General features: G+C 35.1%; 1 protein-coding gene across 1 annotated transcript in view; it reads right to left on the reverse strand.

Moving 5' to 3' along the window:
• The window catches only part of WASL (WASP like actin nucleation promoting factor), a 66,052-nt gene that overhangs the window by 17,109 nt on the left and 25,819 nt on the right, over positions 1 to 23,124 (reverse strand). Inside the window, exons 2-7 of the mRNA XM_068549387.1 lie at positions 15,883 to 16,017; positions 13,192 to 13,278; positions 11,906 to 12,002; positions 8,436 to 8,459; positions 1,803 to 1,971; positions 725 to 767 (exon numbers count right to left, since the gene is read on the reverse strand). Coding sequence (XP_068405488.1) covers positions 725 to 767; positions 1,803 to 1,971; positions 8,436 to 8,459; positions 11,906 to 12,002; positions 13,192 to 13,278; positions 15,883 to 16,017 — 555 coding nt within the window. The remainder of the gene's footprint in view (positions 1 to 724; positions 768 to 1,802; positions 1,972 to 8,435; positions 8,460 to 11,905; positions 12,003 to 13,191; positions 13,279 to 15,882; positions 16,018 to 23,124) is intronic.

Genomic DNA, 23,124 nt, shown 5'->3' on the forward strand with positions numbered 1-23,124 from the left:
ATTCCACCTTGTCTGAAATAAGATTTAGGTATAATCACAAATAACCACAAAAAAAGTAAATCATTTGAAAATTTGAGGTCAAGGACCTCTTTATGACCCAAGCACCCTGGTACAGTGCCCAACACAAAAAGGCACTCAAAAACATTGTGGTGTTAACATTGTAGTTCTAACAAAAATAACCAAAATAATTTTTGACCCCAATCACAAATAATATTTCTTTCCAAAATAATTTTTCCAAACCCTGATTATCTGCCAAATGTTAAATATGTAACTTAGGTAACCAAGTTTCAACTATTTTGCTCACAATGCTATAAATTAATGAATAATGAAATTGCCAAAAAGAATAGTAGAATAAAAAGATCTAGATAATTTTAACAACTGGATATTCAGAATTTGATTATAGTACTTTCCAGTAATTTGGCATATATTCCCCTCGAATGATCACTTAGCAGAAATAATTTTCTTCTCTTGGCTTTCAAAACATAGAGTTTTTACATTATAGTAGATAAAGCCAAGGAGTTAAAAAAAACTTTCTCTTTAGAGACAGCCATCAATGATAGAACAATCTATGATTTAAAACCTCAGTGGAATATGAACATAAATACAAGCACATTCCAATAAACACTAGAGTTACCAAAAATGAAAAGAATAGAAGTCTAAAGATGGGCCATGACGTTCCCACATATTTAGAATAATAATGTTTATGGCTTGAAAAGACACTTACATCAAAGCCAGTATTCGGATCCCAACCAACATGTCCAATGTGCCTAAAGCAGTAGATAGAAAAATATAGAAAAATAAAATACATAAATGGCATTAAAAATCTAATATATATGAAATCCAATCCACTCAGTGAATTTTTGGCCTGAACTAATAGTTCTCATAGACATAACCATATTGAGGGAAAAACTGTACAAGCAGTCAAGGAACCAGGATTCTAGCTCAGGCTCTGCTACTAATTGAGCCTTAACATTTTTGCACAATCTTTCTGAGTATCCATTTCCTTAACTGACAAACTAGCATAAGAACACAAGCATTGTATGTATGAGAGGACAGGAGTTTTGTAATGAAGTAATGAAATAATGGGTAAGAGAATGCTTGAAATATGTCAAATAAATACCAAAGGTTTGATGCCTACTATAGACTGAGTGAGTCTTCCGAAAATTCCCATCTTGAGACCTAATCCCCAATGTGATAGTTCTTGGAGATGAGGATTTGGGGAGGTCATGAGAGTGGATTCCTCAGGAATGGGATTGGTGCCCTTAAGAAAGAGGCCCTGGAGAGCTCTCTCGCCCTCTTCCAACATGTGAAGACACAGTGAGAAGATGGCTGTCTATGAACCAAGAAGTGGGACCTCACAAGACACCGAATCTTGCCTTCCTCTTCCTTTCTCACAGCCTCCAGAACTGTGAGAAATAAATTTCTGTTGTTTATAAGCTACCCAGTCTATAGTATTCTGTTAGCAGCCCAAACAGATTAGGACAATGCTTTTAGGCAATTTCCAAATATAATTTATAGGGAAAAGTGAGATTTCATTTTCATGTCCAACAATTAGTTGAAAAAACAACTCTAATTTTTCTTTTCTCATGGCTGGAAAAGTAAATAAACTAAGATTAATAAAACGTCTATTGAGCAATAGCCTTTAAAAAACTCCAACAAAATTTATAGCTAAAAAGGTATGCAAGTGATAAATATAAGGGTTCTCCCAAAAAGCAAACCAAACTTTCTAACAATTTAAAAAATCAAGAGCAGAAATGAGCAAATCAAAAGTAAAGATAAGAATAATAAAAGAACTGTCTTACTGGAAATTGCTTGGTGTTCCAATATCTGCCTTAGTTAATCTCTTCTTTTTAGCTTTTCCTTTTTTCTTTTCTTTGGTATGGGAGATGTTGTTGACTTGTGGCCCATAAAATCTATTTGTTGTAATTTCTGGATTTTTTATGTCAACTGTTGCCATGGGTAGATTAGGACCTGCAAATAAAGTCAAAATAATATAAAAGGGATATAATTTAAGATAACAATTATTACAATCATAATTTATAATTTAAATATTTTTTTTCTGCGGTAGGACCACTTCATTACTATAAATTATTTAAATTTTAAACGTGCATGTTAATTTTTTATAAATAATTTCAAAAATTCCTAAATTTCCAAAGTCTACAATAAATTCTTAAACAAGTTAGCATAGATACATTATTTCAAAGCAAACTCTTTTTATAACATTAAATCTCATGAAGAATATAAATTTTCAACAAGAATTTAAATTCAATTGATCTGATCCATCAAATTTTGACTATAACAGCCTCACATCCAACACATTACTCATTGGTAAAGTGGCTTATATTACATAGGAAGAGTAAAAGAAGCATCTACTTTGTTTTAAATCTAGTAAAGAAGTCTAGTCTTCTTTATTTCAACTTTATTAGTCTATGATGAAAAAAACTTATACAAATATTACTACCATTTTTTTCCAAAACTGTCATACTTAAGTCTAGTAGTATTCTCCCCATTATTATACATACACTTTGGCTATCAGAAGTACAGAGCTCAAAAATTTAAAATAGAAAAATTCTCAAAACATTCCATCCTCCACAAGGATCAACAGTAAAAAGATCTCAGGCACCTTCAGGTATTATTAATAGCATCTTCAGGAATGACACTAAACATAGCACACAAAAATTTGTTTTATAATTCACAAAAGTATTTTGGTCTTAAAAGTAATGAGAGTCTGAACGAAATGTATTCATATTAAAAATTCCTTAAAAAATTTAACCAAAGGGCAACACATGTTCCTTAGATATCCCATTTTAACATAGGATTCTCTGACATAACTTCCTATTAGACCAAATTCCTCTGAGATGATTATATTAATGATGACTTTTAAAATACTGTATAAAATATAATCACTACTGTGCAGAGAAACAGTCAACATAGCAGGCCTGAGACTGCTATCTTTAGAAAGCCCTGCTTTGCAAGGTTGGCCCTTAGCTGGCATCTAGGATCTAGGATTTCAAGAGGGTTCCCATTATCCCCTGATAAGATGGGCTCATTGTGTCTCAACTATTTGTGCTAACAGTGTGGTTTATGCTGAATACTTGCTTTCCCTCTGGGAGTCTAGAATCTTTGTATGTCCTAGACAGAAGATGCCCACGTGACTAGCCCTCAATAAACCCTAGGCACTGAGCTTCTCCTTTAGACAACATTTCATGTGTGTTGCAACAATTCATTGCTGGAGACATTAAGCATATCCCCTGTGACCAATGAGAGAATACTCTTGGAAGCTTGTGTGTAGTTTCCCCCAGACTTAACCCCATGTGTCTTTCCCTTTTGTTAGTTTTTGTTCTATATCCTTTCACTGTAATAAATCTTTGCCATGAGTACCACTATGTGCTCAGTCCTGTGAGCCCTAATGAATCACCAACTGGAGGGGTGGTCTGTGGAATCCCCAACACAAGCATAGAATGGCAGACAGAAATCCCAAGACATTACAGGCTAATGTATACTGAGTGATCACTAAATGCCAACTTGACTATAATTCTTCAATTATGCTGAAAACCTCAAATGCATCCTATTCATAAAAGTTGTCTGAAATAAAATATTTACCTATATGGGAAATTATATATAACTAATTTTCTCTCCCTCAACTCTACTATTAAAGACGAAATAGAGTTAAAATAAAATTATAAATGCCATCTGCCACTTTATCAAACAATTTTGAAAGAGGTGCAAAATTCAGCTGTTTTCCCTTAATATTCAAAGTCTAATTACATAAGTATAATATGTAAATGTCTAAAGTTCTATTTATAATTTCACACAAAATTCCATGGGAAGTTGCTCATATTGGCAAGAAATAAAAATTCTTCTTGGAAAAAATGGAAGCTAGTGAACAATACGGGTAAAACCTTTAAAAGCTGATTCAGTGTCAAGGAACAATCTGAAAATAACTGGATCAAAAGTTAAAGGTTAGTTAAGCAATATAGAAGGGTTATTAAATAGTAGATAAAGAACTGGATTTTCAAATTGGTTCAGATTCAAGATTTCAGAATTCACTGTAGTTTCACAAAATAAGGGACTTATTAAAAATATCCAGAATTTGAGCGTTAGAGGGTTGAATTGGGGTGATACTAATATCTTCATTGACTTAATCTAGTGTTATGTTTTCACTTCTCATTCTTCCCTTTCTGCTTTCTCTCTTCTTATAGTTTATCATTACCAATCATCATCAGCAACACCGGCCAAATTAAGATGTTGCAAATTATTACTCTCTTATCTTTACACTTAATAACATTTAAGAACTTCCTTAAGAGAGATTTAGGTAAGTCAGAGTTAGGCACTCTCTTTATACATGTCCTCCTTCCTGAAATAGGTGTCCAAACAGTAATAATGAAGGAACAACCAGATTCACCATTAAAAAATAACAAAAAATTTGGGAATTCCCTGGCGGTGCAGTGGTTAGGACTCTACGCTTCCACTGCAGGGGGCCCGGGTTCGATCCCTGGTCAGGGAACTAAGATCCCTCGAGCCATGTGGAATGCCAAAAAAATGAAAACAAAAATTTTAAAATTATAATAGTTTTTAGGAAAAAAACGAAAATAAAAACCTTTTGATGCTACTTCAGTTTACATAAAAGTAACCAATTATACTATGGATGTCCTAAATGGTATAAAGTTGGTAAGGTTAATAGTTTAATAGTTTAAATTATCCAAACCAGTAAATTCTTTTCTGGGAAACAATAAAGTTAAGGTTCTTATAAGCCTGATTTATAACTCACTAGAGAAAATAACTCAGCCATCTCTGAAGAAAGCTCAAGGATGAAGAGGACAGAAATAAAATATAAGTGATATGCAGAATGAATACCAAAGCTTCCCCTCCTCTCTCTACCCAAAAGTCAGGTGTGGCTATATTGTTATGCATCCACCAAGCAGTTCATAAAGCTGTGGCATTAGCTCCTTAGTGTCATTACACCTGAACTTCATTAGTACTGGTTAAAACATTATTTAATTAAGTCTACATAGAAAAATCGATTATAGAGATGTATAGAAAATTGATATTAGCTGGGAAATTGAGAGCTTTTCTAAATCTTTCATTTTACAGATAAAAAATAAGGACAAGAAGAGTCAGGTGACCTGTCTAAAGTCACACAACTAGTGACAAAGGGAAAGGTGGACTCTGATATCTCGGTTCCTACTCCACTACTCTTTCTATTAACTATTATAACTTTGTTCACAAAAGTTAAATGACAAGGTGATTGATAATGCTAACTTTACAAATGCTATATTTTATTTTTTACCAATTTATCAGTTCTCTTAGTCTGCAGTCCAACAGTTCATCATTCAAGAAATACTTATGAATAACTTTCAAAATTTAGAAAAAAGGCCTTTTACACACTTAAGAGATTAGGTATTTGGATATTTCTGTTGACAAGAGTCACTTAGTTTACAGTTTGAAGATGTTAGGAAATAAATTTAAAATAATGTTCTAAAGCCCAATTAAATATTTGTTTCAAAAGTGACAGACCAAAAAAGTGATAAGTTGTATAAGGCACAGAGTCATTTTTTAATAAAGTTTATGAAAGATATGGTAACGGAAATACTCAAATCATTTCTAGTAAAGTTTAATTATTCCATTTCTGAAATTACACTCATCCTAAGAACATGTACTAAGTAAACAGATAATAAAGGGGACTGTTTCTCTTCTTTTTCAAAAAGCAGTCTAATGACAAATTACCTTCTTCTTAAGGACAACTGTCAGAGAAAAGATTTTTTAATATTCTCACTGAACAGCATTTCTAGTTAATTTTAAAACTAAAAGAACAAACTAAAGTCTTCCCCTTAATTACATAAAAAGCAGAGAGCTCTCACCAAGGTAAAATAGTTGAGAAACAGCGGGCCTAGAGGCCTCTAAATGTCAAGCAGTCATGAAGCTGAGAACAAATCATTGGAAAGCATCTAAGCTAAAAGGTGAGACTGACCAATAAAGAAAAAAAAGAAAAATATATGGATTAGGAGTTAATGAGGAAGACACTGAATTGTGTTTCAGGAATATATGTTACTTCTACATAAAGTGTCTTTTTAATAGTTACAATTTGAAAAGGTTTGCTAAACTGATCTTCTAAATGAGGATCTGGGACAAAGCTCCTGTATGGACACTGCTAGGCAGTTAAGGTGTCCACTGCCACCTAGTGGCAGTGCAGCAAACGCAAAAAAGTAAGATGCCACCTGCAAAATAGTGGTCTCCACACCATGAGGAGAGCAAGGCAACCGACTGCACAGCAGGAGAAAATATTAAAACTTCTATTAATAATTATTTTACGTATATTTTAAAAATAAATAAGTATGCAAATATTGTCAAGACATGCTGTATAATTTCGCATTTTAACAATGCCATTTTTAAAAAACTCTCCTTGTATTTAATGAAAAAAAGTTTGGGACCACTGTATCAAAGGGTTAAAACTTTAGATCTAAAGATTTAAAACCAAGAACAAACTGAGAGAAAGAAACTGCATTTAATTATGAGTATCTCTCTTACTATGGGTAATAAAATCGTAAGACACCATTGTCACAGAAAGAATATCCAAATTCTATCTATTATGGATTAGGTGCCTTTTCAAAAATATATTTTATATGTATTGAAAAGATTAAATTTAAAAAAAATCATGAACTATTTACATCCTTAACTTTAATTATATTATTTGTACAACATCTACACTTTAAAATCTCAGGCTACTTTCCCCAAAGATGCTACCACTAGGAAGCCTTCTGCACTGGTATTTAATATATGCTCACAGAATGCCAAATAGTTTAATAAATTGAAAAAGACATTAAAATATTGAGCACACAAGGGGAAAAAATTCTAACGCCACATTAAAGGTTCACAGATGAAGGACTTCTGGCTCAGCTGCTTCTGCTTCCTTTGTTTCTGTGACATACTAGCTGCATACCTCAAGGCATGTTACTTACTCTCTCCAGGTCTCAGTTTTTCCTTCAAAATCATCTTGACACAGCACAGTGGTTAAGGGGGTGGGCTCTTGAGTTAGAACACTGGAGACTGAATCTTGCTCCACTTTCCTAGTTTTGTGACCCTGAGCAAGTTACCTATTTGTGCCTGTTTACTCATCTGAAGTAGGGATAATAGCAGCTACTTCATATGGTTTCTGGACAGTGCCTGGCAGGTAGTAAATGATCATTAAATACTAGCTGCTATTATTATCACTGTCACTGTCTTCATCATGATAACTGTACTGATTAAGCACCATGCTAAACACTTGGATTACTTCATTTATCTCCAAGCAGCTATAACGTAAGTATTAAAAATTTCCATTTAAAAGAGAAAGTCAAAGTATACAACACTTGGCACATGATAAGCACTACTGAAGGTATAGTCAGATTTTTTTTAAATTATACTGAAGTAAGTAAACCAAAATTTAATACAGCAATATTTGGTTCATGTTTTTGTATCAGGAAAACAAATTTAAGGACAAAATCAGAAGGCAATATATTGGTTTAAAAGAAAAAATACCCAACAACCACTAACAGTTGTCATATATTAAGGATTCTGTACTATATTAAGTGTTTCCCTGAATAATCATTCTAAATTCTGATGAGAGAATTTGAGATGCCTTTAAAAAGCAGCAGCTATTTTCCCGATTATAACAAAGGCTCCTGAGCAATGGTTCTTTACTATCATAGGGTCAGGGGTCCCATTTCAATCCGATGAAATCCACGGATCCTCTCTCCCCAGAGAAAAGAACATATATACTTATAATGTTGGGCACAAAGTTTCAGCGAGGGTTTATGGGGCCCAGGATGAGACTCTATGCCCTAGAGATCTGGGACCTTGGTATTCTGCTTTTATTCTCTGCTATAAATATATATATTTTAAATAAATGAATCCACATTACATCAAGTATTCATTAGCAAATTAAGGAGAATTATGTACAGCTACTATGTGTTCTAAACACACCAGCACAGTAAGCACAGCTACTATTTGTTTAAACACACCAGAATAGTTAAGTGTTCATTCTGAAAGGGGCTAGTTTTATATTCCCAGTGTGAAATAATCCTTTGAAATAAGAAAAAAAAAAGACTAACATGAAAGTAGGAAGTGAACAAATATGTTAGATAAAATTTACCACTTTTAAGGAAGACATTAAGACCAGGTTGTACAATTTCTAAACTTAAACAACTGTGAAAAAGGAATTAAGATATAAGTAATAGTGATATTCACCCTATATAGTCTTCCCTCATCCTAGAAAAAAGCCAAAGAATAGTACATTTCTAAGTCCCATCTGTTATTTATTTTAAAATAAGAACACAATAAACTACAGTATTTAATCGTAGATATTAAATACTAGGTATTAATGTATGATACATGTTTCCACAAGGATTAAATTATAATCTAAAATCTTTTTGATCAATAATTATCACAGAGCTTACCGTTTGGGGGGTCTCGTCTTTTCTCTGTTAGGAAATAAATTAAAGGAATATTATTAGACATATGCAATACAAAAATCAACATTAAAAAAATCAACTCATCTAAACTGTCTTATTCCTACGTCCATATATAAGTGGTTAACAAGTTTCTCTGAGGAACTGACATCTGAGCAGACATTTGAATAAAGCAAGAAAGGGAACAACATATTGAAAGGCCCTCAGGAGGGAATAGCATGAAGGAACACCATAGTACCGGACTGCAGTGAGCCAAAGGAAGAGTGGAAGGAGAGAATTCAGAAGGAGAACCAGGGAACTGGAGCGTGTAGGGTCCCACAGGTCACGGGTTAAGGAATATAGATTGTGTTCTATATATGATAGGAAGCTCTTATAGGTTTTTGGATAGGGGAAGTGACATGATCCAATCTATGTTTTTAAAAGTTGTGCCTGGTTACTATGTGGGAAAGAGCTACTAGGGGGCATACAGTGACAGCAGGGAGACGAGTGAGAGCTAGGGTAGTCCAGATGACAGACAATGGTAGCTTGGATTAGGGTGGTAGCAACAGAAGTGGTGAGAAACAGATCCAGGACTTGTTTTTGAAGATAGAGAAAATGGGACTCACTGATAGGGTTTACGAAGACCCACTGTGAGCCAGACTGACAAGGCGGAGCCAATGCCTTTTACTGGGATGGGGAAGGCTAGGAGAAGAGTAGGAGCAGGTCTAACCGGGGCTTGGGGAACATGGATCAAGTGTTCTGCTCACACATACTAGGTCTGAAGGCTATTCTGACACCCAACTGGAGCACACAAGTCTGAAAGTCAGGGGCGAGGTCAACAGGATAGATAAAACTTTGGGAGTCAGCAGTATATAGACAGTGTTCAAAGCTATGGGACTGAATGAAAGCATACAGATAATGAAAATACCTAGAGATGCCTGAGCTATGGGGCAGACCAAAATAATACTTAGAAGCTGTAGCCAATTAAGTAGGAGTAATACCAGGAGAACTTCTATTCACCCTTTGCATTCATACTCTTACATACCAGGTTTGACACAATTTTGGTTTCAAGAAAGCTCAAAACTGGTTGAAGAATTTTCAACAAATATAATTTCCACAGATTTTTCTAATACAAAGTTTTCCAAAATTATAAGACAAATACCCATAAATAATAATATAATAAAATATTTAGTTTATAAACAGCCACAATCCTAAAATTAATAGGATTTAATTGAGGGACAAGTTGAAAATCCTGGCAATGGGAAATATAAATGTATTACTCCATCTGGTGGTCTGATGAAGTAATTTTCTGAAACATTTGATGTAAGCACGCCCTATCTAATGTCAATGAATGTCAAATCTCCAATTTCCAAGGTGATGTTACCTCTGCATTCACAGAGGAAATACTTCTTAAATTGGCGGTGACACAAATATGGAAATATGCTGAGATAATGTAAAGTTCAGAGTATAAGTTCTAAAAAGCAATTACTTAGAAACATGACACTATCCTGGCTTGAGAGCCATTCTTATGAAAAAAAGAGGTTTGGTTGAACTAAGAAGAATGCGAGTTAATGGTGTGATGTATTTGCTAGAAACATTAGCAGAACAGTGTTTAATCATATTAGGGGACGTTTTTAGTATCACAGTACTAGTCATACTACTGTTGGATTATTGTGTTCAAACCTGGACATCATATTTGAGCTGGACCATTTTCTCAAATCTGGATCATTTGAAGAAGACATAAAAATGTACAGGGCATTCAGAGCACAGTATATAGAGCTCTGAATACAGTATGATGAGTCTGTAAGTTATACGGTATGATGAGTCTATAAATCATATCATGTGAGGAATAAGAAACTGGAACTGGTTAAGCTAAAGAGGTGTAGGCCTAAGGAGGGCATGGTAGACGGCTTCCAACATTAAATGGCTAATGGAAGGAAAAGAAAACACTAATTCTTTGTTGCTCCAAAAGTTGGACCCCATGCATCTAAGTTAAAGAGAGGCAAGGTTGCAGGTTGACTTAGCATGAAGGGGCTACCCAACAATGAATCAGCTGTCTCCCGTATGTTGTGATCTTTCTGCTTCTGAAAACACTATGCCTAAAAGCTTAGGAATTGTATAAAACAGAATTCCCATACCAGTTAAAAGACACCTTCAAGTGACCTACCTATTTCAAAAGTCAATTATTCTATATTTTAAGAAGTATTTTTTACTCTTTTTTTTAATTGAAAATGTCACACAGTTTGACTAAAAGAAGTCCCAGGGAGCCCCTGGCCTGGCACCACAACATGTCATTGAAATAAGAACTGAACCCTGAATTATTCCACAGAATTAAATTCTCCCACAGCATGGAATCAAGTGGTAAACACCCTTGGCCCCAAAAAGAAGTAACAAAAAACAATAGGCTCCTAATAATTCTCCTATTCACTCATTACAAGGGGGATATATAAGATGGCAGTAAGTGAGGCAACAACTTAGTTCATTTTTATTTTCATTTTTACATTACCTTCCTCTCGGAAACCCATTAAAATAACAATAAACATATATAAAATGTAACACATATGTTTACATTTCTGTTTTCAGGATCCAGTGCCTTCCTTTTTCATGACTTATTCCCTCCTATTGGTAAAGCACATCCTTGAATACAGTGATTTTCAGACTGGGGTAACATGTATACTTGGATGTACAGACTTTTCAAGGACTATATGGGCATGGTTAGTTTTAAGGGGATTTATTTGCTGATCTCAACTCCCATATGTTATTTCTCCTAAAAGTGATCTGCTTAAGAAGATGATTTTGGAGAGGTTCACCTTTCCTAATCACCCTTCTCCCAGGTTACAACAGAAAGGCCTGGTATGTGACAGCTGTCAAATAGTTCTACATCAATGAATTTAAAGCTTTACACTATCCTGCATCATTCTCTAATTGTCTTATATGTATTAAAGTCTCATGCATTAAACTAAGTTCCTTATGATTTTACAATATACAACATTAGGGACAAAATAGAGACAAGGCAATGTTTACAGATCTTGTTTGCAACTTTGCTTATTTGCTTCTAGCCTTGCCTGAAGTATTTGTTCACAAACTATAAAATATTTTTGTAAATATAAGTTACAAATAATGTCATAAAAATGCAAATTTAAGAGTCAGTATATGTAAAATGTTATCAACAGAACAGGTTATTGGAATGAGTTCCTTAATAAATCTGAAAAAAAATCAGCTCTCAATAAAAATAGTATTTCTTGTAAGGTAAGGATTAGCAACCTGTTTTTTGTAAAGGGCCAGATATGCATCACATAGTCTTTGTCATAACTAGACAACTGTGTTGTAGAAAAAAAGCAGCCAAAGACAATATGTAAACCAACAAGCATAGCTGTTTTTCAATAAAACTTTATTTACAAAAACAGATGGCAGGCCAGATCTGCCCCATGAGCCATAGCCAGCTCCTGTTTAAAGGAATTTTTTTTAAAAAAGTTTACCAGATTTCCTTTGTCGCCGACCCAACAAGTCTGTAACTGCTTTTCGAAATTTTTTTGCTTCTTCTTCATTGGCAAAATTAAGGGCAACTTGACAGGTCTGAAATATTTTCATCAAAAAAGGTAAACAACAAAAACCACAAATTTAGCTTTACTTAACAAAAAAATTAATAACCAATAGAAGTACACTCTGAAGAAGAAAAGCTTCACTTTATTAGCAGACAAGAACTTACTTTATGACCTGAATAACTTAAGAAGGCAAAAAGCATAGAGAAGGTAGAGTAAAAGAGTACTATTAGAGAGGTTACCTATCACAGTAGATACTCAAATGTTAAACTGAATACTTCATTTTCAATTAAAAAAAAGAAATAGTAAATAGAATTTGATCCTTCAAAAGAGCTCTATAAACATTTGGATTTGAAAAGGCAAACACTGGAAACACTGACCAAACGCAGATCAACTCTTATCTATGTTTTCCAGGTATTATTTAAATTATAACCTTAATTCATGTAAATTATTAAAAGGGGGGAAACACACTGACATTATTATGGCATTTAGTCCACACTTTTATATATGTACATATATTCATATACAATCCAGAAAAATGTGAAAAATAACAAATAAGGAAGAAAATGCTTTTTGAAAAGATGGACATATCATCTAATCCAACCTTTTATTGTAGAAAATTTAGGAAATACAAATATGAAAACAAAAAAAAATTAAAGTCACCCATAATCCAGTCACTCAGACAAGTCCTGTGAGTATATGGTATAAAAATCCTTCTAACATTGTCCCTAAGTATAGGCAATCAATTTTTAAAATTCTGTTTTTCCCCCTACTTATTGTATTTTAGTACTCTTCTAAATCATAAACTATTCTTTCACAAAATAATGTGAACAGCAATATAATCTTCAATTTTTAAAAGCTGCCATGGATTAGTGGTTTCACTTTTATAGATAAGAAAACTAAAACTCAAGAGAGGTTAAACTATTTGTCCAAAGTCACACAGAGGTAAAACTATCTGACTAAAGACAGAGAAGATGGAAAAACAAACCTCTTTTCTACATACCCAATTACATTTACAGTACTCTTTGAAACCTTTTTTTTTTTTCCCTTAAAATCTTAGCCATTGCTTCCTACTAAGCCATAATACCTGTGAAGAGGCTTTTAAAAGTAAAATAATTCTTTATATTTTATACAATGTTTACACAAAAAGCTCATAAATACTTTCCATAGACAAATGTAACAGTAATTACATTAAACAGGGCAATAAAGAAAATATGACTTACATCTCCAGCAAAGGTATGAAAATATCCTCTAGGACTATTATATACAAAGTTATTGTATAGCTCTTGTTCCCACAATAGTTTCCCATCCTAGAAAAAAGTAAAAGTTAAAGTAAGAATTACCAATAAGAAAACCTCTAGGAAAAAAAAAAACAAAACCACAAATAAAAACAAAGCAGATGGGACTTCCCTGGTGGCACAGTGGTTAACAATCCACCTGCCAATGCAGGGAACGTGGGTTCAGTCCCTGGTCCGGGAAGATCCCACATGCCATGGAACAACTAAGCCCATGTACCACAACTACTGAGCCTGTGCTCTAGAGCCCGCGAGCCACAACTACTGAGCCCACGCACCACAACTACTGAAGGCCGTGCACTCTAAGGCCCGCGTGCTGCAACTACTGAACCTGCATGCTGCAACTACTGAAGCCCGCGTGCCTAGAGCCCGTGCTCCGCAACAAGAGAAGCCAGGGCAATGAGAAGCCCACGCGCCACAACGAAGAGTAGCCCCCACTCGCCACAACTAGAGAAAGCCCGCGCGCAGCAACGAAGACCCAATGCAGCCAATTAAAAAAAAAAAAAAAGCAGATGACATATTAAAGAAACTGTTCACATTAATCCTAGTTTTTACATACACACAGACCACATATATGTATAATACATAAGTAATATATCACATAATTTAGCTAGTAACAGTGAATACTGGATGTTTCTTTCATAAAAACTACATATCAAGTGAGTTGAATTCAGTATGCTAAGATATAATCTCATTAGCCAAGCATTTCCAAATACAGTTACTTGGTCAAATACATAACCAAACACTTACTAGATCATCAACGTTAGAAGGGGTAGGATACTTTTATACATGCACTGATTATCAATGCATAGTTCCATCAGCAGCACTTAGACTGTATGCTATCAAATATTACAGAAGGACTTCATTCTTTTCCTCCATTCTGTAGATGCTGGGAGGGTCAAATAAGCCTTCTCTGTACTGCTCATTAACAATCTTTGAATTCCTAAGTTTTGTAGAGTGGTCTCCTAATTAAACACTGGTATAAACAGTATCAATCAGGTGCAGAAGGAGACTGAGGATTAAAGTGCACCAAGGTTAAACTATGGTTAAGGGATCCATGGTGATTGTCGTATTGATAGCTGCAGTACAAGAAATATAATTAACCTTAATACCAAAGGTGGCTAATTGCAAGTATTTAGCAATGGCTATCTATAATCGGAGATGAATGGTTAGAGAAATATAATCATTGCCTTATTCTGAAATGCAAGGTTCTACATAGACCACAATTTTTTTTTTTTAATATTTATTTATTTATTTATTTATTTATTTAGGGCTGCGTTGGGTCTTCGTTGCTGTGCGCGGGCCTTCTCTAGTTGCGGCGAGCGGGGGCTGCTCCTTGCTGTGGTGTGTGGGCCTCTCACTGCACTGGCCTCTCCTGTTGTGGAGCATGGGCTCTAGGCGCGTGGGCTTCAGTAGTTGTGGCACTCAGGCTCAGTAGTTGTTAGACCACAATTTTAAAATATTTTAAAATGTTGTACACACATTATGACCATTATAATCGAATCCCTATCTTCTCAGTGGAGTTATACGTACATTTGATTTCTAAACAGTGCTTCTCCTTGGTGGTGAAAAATAAATATATCAAAGGACTTAGGAGTGTCTTTCAAACTATGCATGCGTTCCCCATCCCCCAGAATCACTGCCATAGTAAGTAAGCTACTGTTAGTAACAGGAGTATGCCACATCTCTCAGCTGTCTTGGGGTATGCAGAAGGGGATGTTACAAATTTCTAATGTACAAAGAGCAGTAACTTCAATCTCATTTAATCTCAGGGAAATACTCTGCAACAGATCCAGATGGTTATCCCATTTTACAAATAAGTAAGCCGGAGCCCAGAGAAGTAAAACAGTTTGAATACAATCTATCTAACCATAAGTATTGTCCAGGAGTTCAAACTCAGTTTTATTTTTCTGTAACTACAATCCCATTATACTTACAGCCACATATGAATATTAAGCAAGGAGGCTTACCCACGGAAAAGATTTTTAAAAGATAAAGGGAGACTTCATCTCAGCAAAAAAATTATTTTTACAGTGACTATCAGAGATGAATTCCTGACAAAGGGCATCCAATCTAAGACAAGGTGGATTTATGTTTAAGAGTGAGGGATACAAAGCTGTGAAAATCAGAACACACCTATGTTGACAAACAACATAAAATGGGTAGCAAATACATTATTATAGATATTGTATAATGCTTCAAACCCAGGCTGAAGTAAGTAAGTACACACCAGGCTAAATATACTTTTCTAGTTCTCTGAAAGAACTATATACACTAGTCTGTAATGGACAGGATGGGATAAAAAGAGTATCATTAGAAAAGGAGAGAATGTGGGAAAAGCCCAAGACCCAAAGGAATAAAAACAGACAAACCAACAAGACCTTTAATGTGCAGACAGATAAAATGGGGAACTATTCATGTTCTGGTTTAGGATGTATTCCCAATTTGGTCACAGTGCCCACGGTTCAATATCTAAAACCAAGCTTCACTCTTCTAGTATTAATTTAAGTAGAATATAAATATTACATACAGGATAAATGAATCTATACTATTATAAATTACAACTGAGGTAGAAAACCCAATCACCTACAGTTTAAGTGGAAGCAAAATAAAACTCACCTTGATATCAAATATTCTTAAAAAATAAGATCTCTGTGGATTGTCCTTAACAAGACAAGCAACACCACTGCACTTCTTTGACCACATACAGTTCCGATCTGCTGCATATAACTGCACCACTGCTGAAGACATAGTCTGCAAAATATAAAATTTATAGCCATTAGGTTCAAAATAACACTAGGATAACCATAGCTTCTGCTAACACCTTGACTGCAATCTCGTGAGAGACACTGAAACAGGACCCCCTGCCAACCTGTTCCTAAATTCTGGACCTGAAGAAATAAACATTTATTGTTATTTTAAACTACTTTTTGAAGTAATTTCTTATGTAGTAATAACTAATATAATAACTATACTAAAAATAATTATTGAAAGCTAACATTCATTGAGGCTTAAAATGTGTAAGGGATGTGCTAATAAGCACTTTTAAATATTGGGCTGGCCAAAAAGTGCCTTCGGTTTTTAAGTAAAAATAAAAGACACATTTTTCATTTTCACCAAGAACTTTATTGAACAACATATTCACCCTTTTATTCCATCTTCCCAAAACTTATCATCTTTTTGAGCAGAGAACTCTTCCAGGTGCCTTTTACAGTCTTCCAGAAAAGTGAAATTTTTTCCATTAAAAGAATTTTGTAAAGACCAAAATAAATGGAAATCTGAAGACGCAATGTCTGGTGAATATGGTGGATGAATCAGAACTTCCCAGCCAAGCTGTAACAGTTTTTGCCTGGTCGTCAAAGAAACATGCGGTCTTGTGTTACGCTGATGAAAGATTATGAATTTTCTGTTGACTAATTCTGGACGCCTTTCGTCTAGTGCTGCTTTCAGTTGGTCTAACTGGGAGCAGTACTTGCTGGAATTAATCGTTTGGTTTTCCGGAAGGAGCTCATGATAGAGGACTCCCTTCCAATCCCACCATATACACATCACCTTCTTCTTCGGATGAAGACTGGCCTTTGGTGTGGCTGGTGGTGGTTCGTTTCGCTTGCCCCACGATCTCTTCCGTTCCATGTTATTGTACAGTATCCACTTTTCAACACCCATCACAATTTGTTTTAAAAACGGAATGTTTTCATTACGCTTAAATAGAGAATCACGTGTGGAAACATGGTCAAGAAGGTTTTTTTCCGCTTAACTGACGTGGAACCCAAACATCAAAGCGATGAACATAAACCAAGCTGGTGCAAATGATTTTCAGTGCTTGATTTGGATATTCTGAGTCTGTCGGCTATCTCCCGCGTGGTGTAACGTTGATTGTTCTCAATGAATGTCTCGATTTGATCGCCGTCAACTTCAACTGGTCTACCTGACCGTGGAGCGTCATCCTGTGTGAAATCTAGAGCACGAAACTTCGCAAACCACTTTTGACACGTTCGATCAGTCACAGCACCTTCTCCATACGCTGCACAAATTTTTTTTGCGTTTCGGTTGCGTTTTTACCTTTCTTGAAATAATAAAGCATAATGTGCTGAAAATGTTGCTTTTCTTCTTCCATCTTCAACATTAAAATGGCTACACAAAAATTCACCGATTTTGGTTAAGTCTTTTTTTAAATGCACACTGATATGACAGCTGTCACATACAATCTAACAAAATTGTTTGCAATGAAGTTAAAGACAACTAAGTGCTACTAGAGCCATCTTACGGAAAAAACCAAACGAACCTTTTGGCCAACCCAATATAACTCAATTGTTATTACTATTATAACCTCACTTTATGCTTGAGAAACCCAAGGTTAAAGAGGATAAATAATTTGCCCAATATCACACAGCTGAGTGGCAGAGTTGAAATTCTAATCCACGCAATTTGTGACTTTAGATCCTGTATTCTTACTCCCTGTACTATATACTGTTTTCCAATAAAATGAACATTTGATCAACAAAGTAGTAGTATCAGTAAAGTCTGACTTCCATAAAGCAATTAACCCCTTAAGTAAAGGTACTAGGTCAAACCTGAAAGCAAGATTTATGTTTACTAATTACAGTGCTGGACACTTTTAACATATTATCATATTGGAAGATAAATTCTAACATCTCCTTTTTAAAAAATAATTAATTAATTAATTTTTGGCTGTGCTGCGTCTTCGTTGCTGCACGCAGGCTTTCTCTAGTTGCAGTGAGCGGGGGCTACTCTTCGTTGTGGTGTGCTGGCTTCTCATTGCGGTGGCTTCTCTTGCTGCGGAGCACAGGCTCTGGGCGCGCGGGCTTCAGTAGTTGTGGCTCGTGGGCTCTAGAGCGCGGGCTCAGTAGTTCTGTCTCGTGGGCTCTAGAGCGCAGGCTCAGTAGTTGTGGCGCACGGGCTTAGCTGCTCCGCGGCATGTGGGATCTTTCCGGACCAGGGCTCGAACCTGTGTCCCCTGCATTGGCAGGTGGATTCTTAACCACCGCGCCACCAGGCAAGCCCAAACATCTCCTTTTTTAAAGATGATAAAACTGAGGGGAAAAAAAGACTTAAAGTGAACTGCACCTGGCCATACAGCTTGAAAGCTATACTGAAGATATGGAAAGTGATTTGAGTGACGACTGTCCCAATTTTCCCAAGGATATACCTAACTAGTACTCTTTTAGATGCACAGTAAAGAAGCTAGTTCATTACATACAACGGACACCTTAGAACGTGCATTAGGGTTTTCCAGTACACCACATTGCCACCTCCCTCATGACTATATCACGAACCAGTGGAAACTTTCATTTAACTCTAATTTAAGTTTCCCGTATATTATAATCTAGAATGTTAACTATTCAATCCCAGTTTCTGTAAGAGTAATACACCCATTACTGGTACAGCACTTACAAATCTTCTAAAAATGATAACCTTTTCTGATTCAGCAATCTCACTCCTAAATTAGAAATCAAGGAAATAATTTAAAATAAAACCAAAAATTGTATTTTTAATATAAAAACCAAAATAGTTATATGAATATATATTAATTATGGTTTTTTAAATAACCAGAAATAGGAGACAAGTAATTTGGTACATCAGTTCAATGAATACTGGGCACTGTAATAAAAAACAGACTACATTAAGATTTGGAGATGACACTGCTTTGGGTTATTTAACTATGCCTGGGGAATGCCCTCCTTTGACAAGAGAATTCCAAAGACCTATTCCACATGCGAGTCTTTTCTAATAATAATAAAGTCAGAAACGTAAGATCAGTGTACTGCTGGAGATCAGAATTTCAGAAGAACTTTCTTTCCCAGATAACAGTGATCGATGCTGTTTTTAACTTTTGCAGACCAAACTCATCTTTGAATTTCATAGACGGTCATGAACAGGACACAAAGCAGCAGGAAAAGTTCCACAAGAGCCATTTTAAAAATTATGAAGATAGCTTAGAAACTAGGACATTGGGTTTTAAAAAAGTCGATTGAAGAATGTGGGTGTGCCTCTGGCCTGCTCAGAACATACCAATGTGCTGCAAGTGCAGTCTCAGCATGATACCTCCACAGGTTCCCTGACCCTAAGCCCCTAGCACTGAAACCACCAGAAAAATGGATTTTGCATACATTATACAAAGATGTTAAAGACCAAGCTGAAACATTAAAAAATCAGATGAGAAAATTTGTTTTCCAAGGAAAATTCATATAAATTACAGCCTTTTTTAGTATGGTGCTGTCAAACTGCAGTCATTTCTAAAAAAAGCAATTAGTAAACTAGATACCAAGAAAAAGTTTTAAGAATCTTACTTTACTTTTTAACTAGAAAATAAGAAGTTACAGCTTGCAAAAGAAAAAAATGTGCTATTTAATAGAGTCTGAAATTCCATTATGGAAATCCCCTTGCCAAAAGAACCAAATATTAACAATGTAAAACTGTCTGGATGTATATGTGAACTTAATAACAACAACAACAAAACCCCCCAAATCCCATTTAAACATTTACATAAATTTAACACAAAATCTAAAACATCTGCTTTTAAGAAATAAAGACCCTGGAAACAATGTTATAATTTTCCACACAAACGTGTTTGGCATTATAAACAATTCATAAACTTTTTTTTTTTTTTTTTTTTTTTTAAACATCTTTATTGAAGTATAATTGCCTTACAATGGTGTGTTAGCTTCTGCTTTATAACAAAGTGAATCAGTTATACATATACAATATGTTCCCATTTCTCTTCCCTCTTGCATCTCCCTCCCTCCCACCCTCCCCATCCCACCCCTCTAGGTGGTCAAAAAGCACCGAGCTGATCTCCCTGTGCTATGCGGCTGCTTCCCACTAGTTATCTATTTTACATTTGGTAGTGTATATATGTCCATGACACTCTCTTACACTGTCACATCTCACCCCACCCCCTCCCCATATCCTCAAGTCCATTCTCTAGTAGGTCTGTGTCTTTATTCCCGTCTTGCCACTAGGTTCTTCATGGCCTTTTTTTTTTTTTTTTTTTTCCTTAGATTCCGTATATATGTGTTAGCATACTGTATTTGTTTTTCTCTTTCTGACTTACTTCACTCTGTATGACAGACTCTAACTCCATCCACCTCATTACAAATACCTCCATTTCATTTCTTTTTATGGCTGAGTAATATTCCATTGTATATATGTGCCACATCTTCTTTATCCATTCATCTGTCGATGGACATTTAGGTTGCTTCCATGTCCTGGCTATTGTAAATAGAGCTGCAATGAACATTTTGGTACATGACTCTTTTTGACCTATGGTTTTCTCAGGGTATATGCCCAGTATTGGGATTGCTGGGTCGTATGGTAGTTCTATTTGTAGTTTTTTCAGGAACCTCCATACTGTTCTCCATAGTGGCTGTATCAATTTACATTCCCACCAACAGTGCAAGAGTGTTCCCTTTCCTCCACACCCTCTCCAGCATTTATTGTTTCTAGATTTTTTGATGATGGCCATTCTGACCGGTGTGAGATGATATCTCATTGTAGTTTTGATTTGCATTTCTCTAATGATTAATGATGTTGAGCATTCTTTCATGTGTCTGTAGGCCATCTGTATATCTTCTTTGGAGAAATGTCTATTTAGGTCTTCTGCCCATTTTTGGATTGGGTTGTTGGTTTTTTTGTTATTGAGCCGCATGAGCTGCTTGTAAATCTTGGAGATTAATCCTTTGTCAGTTGCTTCATTTGCAAATATTTTCTCCCATTCTGATGGTTGTCTTTTGGTCTTGTTTATGGTTTCCTTTGCTGTGCAAAAGCTTTTAAGTTTCATTAGGTCCCATTTGTTTATTTGTGTTCTTATTTCCATTTCTCTGGGAGCTGGGTCAAAAAGAATCTTGCTGTGATGTATGTCATAGAGTGTTCTGCCTATGTTTTCCTCTAAGAGTTTGATAGTGTCTGGCCTTACACTTAGGTCTTTAATCCATTTTGAGTTTATTTTTGTGCATGGTGTCAGGGAGTGTTCTAATTTCATACTTTTACATGTACCTGTCCAATTTTCCCAGCACCACTTATTGAAGAGGCTGTCTTTTCTCCACTGTATATTCTTGCCACCTTTATCAAAGATAAGGTGACCATATGTGTGTGGGTTTATCTCTGGGCTTTCTATCCTGTTCCATTGATCTATATTTCTGTTTTTGTGCCAGTACCAAACTGTCTTGATTACTGAAGCTTTGTAATATAGTCTGAAGTCAGGGAGCCTGATTCCCCCAGCTCCATTTTTCGTTCTCAAGATTGCTTTGGCTATTCGGGGTCTTTTGTGTTTCCATACAAATTGTGAAATTTTTTGTTCTAGTTCTGTGAAAAATGCCAGTGGTAGTTTGATAGGGACTGCATTGAATCTGTAGATTGCTTTGGGTAGTAGAGTCATTTTCACAATGTTGATTCTTCCAATCCAGGAACATGGTATATCTCTCCATCTATTTGTATCATCTTTAATTTCTTTCATCAGTGTCTTATAATTTTCTGCGTACAGGTCTTTTGTCTCCTTAGGTAGGTTTATTCCTAGATATTTTATTCTTTTTGTTGCAATGGTAAATGGGAGTGTTTTCTTAATTTCATAAACTTTTAATAATAAAGAACTCAACTAACCGGCAATTTTCAGTAATGGGATTTTCAAAATTTTGCTACAATGTTATTGTCAGTCTAAGTGTGCCTATTTCATTCCTTCTTATCTTAACCTGTCAAAGTCTGAAAATTATATACTATAACACCTTATAAAAGCCTTTTCTGACTAATTCAGAATAATTATAGTAAGTGCAAGAACAGCATAACATTTAATATACAAATGCCAGAAATAATAACAACAGTGACTATCCCTAAAACTCTAGATTGACAGTGGCTTAATTAAGTTTTTAAAAACATTCCTTCCATTCCTTTAAAGTAATTATAGCTAATCAACTCTATTACTTTTTGTCTTTCATAATCAAGAAGGTATTCTTGAAAAACAACCTAAGGACAAGTGCTTAGGAAAGGAAATCTATTTCTTATTAGCTCAATAATGTTAGGGTTAAAATTTGTTAATTAAAAGGGGAAAAAAGTACTCTATCAACTTTTGTAGAAACAGAACCTGCCCTATCTCACACATTCCTGATATTTCAGTACTGAGTTACTGCAATAAATAGCACATCCCTCCTCAGAACTTTCATTGTCAAGGGCAGAAACAAAATGGAGGATGAATTCTGGGATGTGAATCCCTCCCACTGTCCTTCAGCAGGGCATGTCCACCTCTCTGGGGCTGACTGCGCCAGTCAAGAAGTATTTGGCTGATTCTCTAGGTTGAAATGACTGCTTTTTCTTCGTGTTTCTAGAGTACCTTTTTGTGTTTCTTGTATAAAATCTTGTCACGTGACAGATGTTATTCTAAAATAGAATAATTTTCTGTATTGATTTACTATCCGTTAAGTAGACTGTAATTCCCTTAAGCACCTAAAATAGTTTTGTAAGCCTATATTTCTATGTCACCTATACCTTGCCCCAAGTAAGCAGACACGTGTTAAATTGAATTAAAAATTGCATACTATGATTTTGATAATGATACTATGATAATGAAAAAGAGATTGACCTTTATTTTAGGATACACACTCTGAAGTATATGGGGCATCATATCAGCAACTTATTCTCAAGTGATTCAGAAAATAATAATATGAACGTATATACACATAGAGAGTAAAATGTTATAAATGGTAAAATGGTAACCCATGGTAAAATGTTATAAATGTTTGACAAATATGTTCGAAGGATATACAGGAATTCTTTGTACTGTATTTGCAACTTTTCTGTAAGTTATGAAATTATTTTGAAATAGAAAAAATTTTAAAGCACAAATGATTC

The sequence above is a fragment of the Eschrichtius robustus genome, chromosome 8 (assembly GCF_028021215.1).
Source record: "Eschrichtius robustus isolate mEscRob2 chromosome 8, mEscRob2.pri, whole genome shotgun sequence".
In the NCBI taxonomy this organism is placed as follows: Eukaryota; Metazoa; Chordata; class Mammalia; order Artiodactyla; family Eschrichtiidae; genus Eschrichtius; species Eschrichtius robustus.